Genomic DNA, 4,935 nt, shown 5'->3' with positions numbered 1-4,935 from the left:
CTTTAATTGTCAACATGGGTAAACCTCAACCATGAGAGACAGAATGTGGGAAAGAAAACAGAAAATCACATTGTTTGATTTTTAAAGAATTTATTTGCAAATCATGGTGGAAAATAGGTATTTGGTCAATACCAAAAGTTAATCTACTGTTAATACTTTGTTATGTACCCTTTATTGGCAATAACGGAGGCCAAACGTTTTCTGTAACTCTTCACAAGCTTTTCAAACACTTTTGCTGGTATTTTGGCCCATCCTCCATGCAGACCTCGTCTAGAGCAGTGATGTTTTGGAGCTGTCGTTGGGCAAAACAGACTTTTAACTCCCTCCACAGATTATCTATGGGGTTGGGATCTGGGGACTGGCTAGGCCATTTCAGGACCTTGAAATGCTTCTTACGAAGCCACTGCTTTGTTGCTCTGGCTGTGTGTTTGGGATCATTGTCATGCTGAAAGACCCATCACGTCTCATCTTCAATGCCATTGCTGATGGAAGGAGATTTTCACTCAAAATCTCTCGATACATGGCCCCATTCATTCTTTCCTTTAGACAGATCAGTCATCCTGGTCCCTTTGCAGAAAAACAGCCCCAAAGCATGATGTTTCCACCCCCATGCTTCACAGTGGGTATGGTGTTCTTTGGATGATATTCAGTATTCTTTCTCCTCCAAACACGAGAGCCTGTGTTTCTTCCAAAAAGTTCTATTTTGGTTTCATCTGACCATAACACATTCTACCAGTCCTCTTCTGGATCATCCAAATGCTCTCTCGCGAACCGCAGACGGGCCTGGACGTGTACTTTCTTCAGCAGGGGGACACGTTTGGCAGTGCAGGATTTGAGTCCCTGGCGGCGCATTGTGTTACTGATAGTAGCCTTTGTTACTATGGTCCCAGCTCTCTGTAGGTTATTCACAAGGTCCCCCCGTGTGGTTCTAAGATTTTTGCTCACCGTTCTTTTATCATTTTGACGCCACGGGGTGAGATCTTGCATGGAGCCCCAGATCGAGGGAGATTATCAGTGGTCTTGTATGTCTTCCATTTTCTAATAATTGCTCCTACAGTTGATTTCTTTACACCAAGCATTTTACCTATTGCAGATTCAGTCTTCCCAGCCTGGTGCAGGTCTACAATTTTGTCTCTGGTGTCCTTCGACGGCTCTTTGGTTTTGGCCATAGTGGAGTTTGGAGTGTGACTGACTGAGAATGTGGACAGGTGTCTTTTATACCGATAATGAGGTAAAACAGGTGCCATTAATAAGGTAACGAGTGGGGCCTCGTTAGACCTCTTTGACACCCAGAAATCTTGCTTGTTTGTAGGTGATGAAATACTTATTTTCCACACTAATTTTGAAATAAATTCTTTAAAAATCAAACAATGTGGTTTTCTTTTTCTTTTTTTCACATTCTGTCTCTCATGGTTGAGCTTTACCCATGTTGACAATTACAGGCCTCTATAATCATTTCAAGTAGGAGAAGGTGGTTGACTAAACTGTAACGAAGCACTTTTACTTCATAAAATTTCACAACTGGTTAACATTAGCAGTGAATGGTGATGTTTCAGTGCCATTGACTGCAATAAACGTCATTGCCATCCATTGGGTCGATGAAAAAACCTTGTTGGATTTCTCTCCTCCGCTTGGCTCTTCTGTTTGAGAACCAGACCTTTTGTTGTTGTGGGGACAAACGGCAGGTTCAGATCCAATTTGTGGGTAAATTGGAATAACATTTTTTCATACCTTGATGGTGTCCTCAGGAATTCCGATCCGGCAGGCGAGCTTTTCTCTCGTGTGCATGTCAGCATATGGACTAAGGGAAAACTCTGCAGCTTGATTAGTAAGAACATTGTCCAAAAATTATATCGTTTTACTGCTGAATTTGTTTAGAAGCATTACCTGTTTCCAAGACTGTGCTCTGCTCTGAAGTGAAGGTGGTCCGGATTCTCTGATGAGAACCTTTGGGTCTGGTCAAAGTGACTGCTTCTTCTGTTGTGGTGTAAAAACCTGTAGTGATAAGGGTCCTTAATGAAAATTTTGAAAGTGTCACTAATTTTCTTTGAGGTAACTTACTGTGCTCAGGCCGAGCGTGCATGTTAGTCATTGGTCCTAAATCCAATGGGATTCTCCTTATAATCCTGTTTATAGATGACACCTTCCAGACCAAAAATATTAATATTTTACATCGAAAAGTCTAGAAAGACTAAATAAGCATCATTACGCTGGGAACTTTTGAAGCTTGGCAGCTGCGTCCAGCTAACAGGCGTTTCCGAATTTCCCATCCAAAAACAGACGGGTCTTCTCGCTTGAGTTGAACAATGGCAGCCACCACGGCGGGCGTGAGGAGTCGTGGTCGGCTTCCCCCGACAGTCTTGGGCTGGATTACTCCAGTGAGGCGGTAGCGGCTGAGGATTTTACTCACGCACCCTGTCGACACCTGGACGGACATTCTTGTCAATACTGACATGTGCACGGCTGGTCATTTTTGACAGATTTTTCTTCTTCAATACCCGCAGAATCCTGGAAATCTGACTTGGACGCACCCCCTCCGATGCCAGTTCCACCATCTTTCTGCGTTTGGCATCCGGCAAGGGTCTGCCGTTGAGGAACGTCCCACCCAGCTGATTCATGTTGCTGCCGCCTGTTTAAAGAAAAGAAGAAGTAAAAAAAACACACTTTTTAAAATCTTCACTGGTCTTCAAATCCAATAGGACATTTAATGAACCTTGATTTGCAGGCTCCAACTGTGTCCCCCACATGTCAGTCTGACGTGTAGGTGCCTTCTGGTGCTTTGGTGTCTCCTCTCAGCTCATTTATAGCTCCTGATGTGTCAATATTGGCTGTTAACTCATTGGCCGCCGTTGACGGTAATCGACGTATACTGGGAGGGCTGGCAATGATCGTGTTTTTAGGTTTTGTCAATGATATATCAAATATCCTTATCCATTTGACACATTTTTAGCCCTATAATCAGAGTACTATCACTATAATGGGACTGTGAAGGTTGACAGCAGTCACATCTATTGCTGTCAATGGCAGCCAATGAGTAATTAGTTAACATTTTTCTCATGTAAAATCATGGATTTGATTCCGCAAGACCAGTATTGCTTTTAAAAACTGATATTTATTTATTATTAGTCAGTTTTCAACTGTGGAAAACGATTTAATCATAAATGTGCACCAAAATAATTCCACTGATATGTTGTTTTTAAATAACTTTTTTGTCTCAAAATGGTGCCTAAAACGCAGTAAAATTGTATTAAAATTATCTCAACGCGCACATTATCATCTCTTTCCTTTTTCAAAAACTGGAATATTGTCCAAAGAGTCCAGTGATGGGGAAAAAATCAAGGGCGTAGGTTTGCATAGGGATGGTAGGGATGTAACACGACCAACTTTTCAGGATGCTCAAATTGTCCCCACCAACTTTTAAGGTAACCTTATTTGCATTATATAATGACTTAAGTTATATTGTTAATTTAGATTGTCTCCCCATATGTTGTTAGGATAGAATTGACAATACCATTATTAAGTGAATTATTTTCATTATGTTCACTGCTGAGTGTGCCAGTCCCTTTTTTCCCCTCAAATACACAATTGATTGGCTGACACATGACACACACACGCACTCAGAGCCCTAGCGGAGGAATATTAGAAGTTTTTTTTTTTTTTTTTTCGATCAGCTGCAGCCACTGTATTTAATGTAAAAAGACGTCAATGTTGTGGAGGTGGGGAACACGCCATTAATTTTGCTACTGAAAGTCCGACCTGTTTCAGCGTTAGCATAACATTAAACTGTGAATTTGCTTACCTGCAAAACTTGAGAAAGAAGCTGCTTAGAAATAGTGTCGTCCTGTATGTATTTTCTACTGTTAACGTTAATTAAACTGTGAGAAATGTAATGAACCGAGGTTTATCCCTTTTGCCCCAATTTTCATTTTTATTTTATTTATGTGCTTTTAAAGCAGCCCAAAGGAGATTTCATTTCTTTTTTGTTGAGTTTGGCTGTGCTTGTAGACAAAAGCAGTAGTGTCTTACATGAAGGAAGGCTGAACTTTTATTTATTTTTTGTTTATCCCTGACTAAAAGTTTTTTTTGTGTTATTTCTAATGTATATTTTTATATATTATATATACAGTGGGGAGAACAAGTATTTGATAGTGTATCAAATACTTGTTCTCCCCACTGTATGTTATATTAATTTCTCAACAATGTTGAGTGGTGTTAAGACAAATGTTTATTTTTTGAATTCCTGGATAGTTAAGAGATTATTAACAAGTTTGTATTTGTTGTGTATTTTAATTAGGGCTGCAGCTATCGATTAATCGATGAACTAGTTAGGTCGAATAATCGAGTAATTGGATAAAGAACATGAAAATGAAAATACCTGATCTTAGCCTCAAAATGTAATTAAAAAAAAAAAAGAGGATCTATGTACAACAAAAGAACAATTGGCTAACTTACATAACAAAAGTCCGCTAGCTTAAATGCTATAAATTTCTAACGTTTTTTTTATTTTTATTATTTTTTTTAACAATGCTCTTAACAAAAGGTTTAAACACATACTCCCACAAAAAACGGCTAATTATATCTATAAACGAAATTACGAATGCATTTGAAAAAACTTCAGCTCAAACAAAAACTTATCTTATGTTGGTCTTCACAGGGAGCAGTTGGATTCAGCCATGTGAAATGAGGGAGACCAGAGGGCAGTGTATCCACCCAAATCAATAAAACTAAATCCAAACACTTTCAAAATAAACCATTAGGACGTCACTTTAATTAAACGAATACTAGAAGCAATAAAATTGAATTTGAATATTTTTTTCAAATCAAATACTGGAGTTAATCGATTAATCGTTGCAGCACTAATTTTAATATAATCTGAGTTATGTTCAAATATTGAAATATAAATCTGATAATTAAATCCAGACATTTATTCTGGAA

General features: G+C 38.8%; 1 protein-coding gene across 1 annotated transcript; it reads right to left on the bottom strand.

Moving 5' to 3' along the window:
• Window positions 1-1,552: 1,552 nt before the first annotated feature.
• Window positions 1,553-2,748, bottom strand: pax4 (paired box 4). The gene is made up of 7 exons (XM_057854085.1): window positions 2,714-2,748; window positions 2,499-2,629; window positions 2,210-2,425; window positions 2,062-2,143; window positions 1,888-1,995; window positions 1,732-1,814; window positions 1,553-1,657 (listed from the first exon to the last, which is right to left on the bottom strand). The coding sequence occupies exons 1-7, from the start codon at window positions 2,745-2,747 to the stop codon at window positions 1,553-1,555; spliced, it is 759 nt and encodes a 252-aa protein (XP_057710068.1). The 5' UTR covers window position 2,748.
• Between the last annotated feature and the right edge of the window lie 2,187 nt (window positions 2,749-4,935).

Source organism: Corythoichthys intestinalis, chromosome 13, assembly GCF_030265065.1.
Source record: "Corythoichthys intestinalis isolate RoL2023-P3 chromosome 13, ASM3026506v1, whole genome shotgun sequence".
NCBI lineage: Eukaryota > Metazoa > Chordata > Actinopteri > Syngnathiformes > Syngnathidae > Corythoichthys > Corythoichthys intestinalis.
This window is presented reverse-complemented; position numbering and strand designations above follow the sequence as displayed.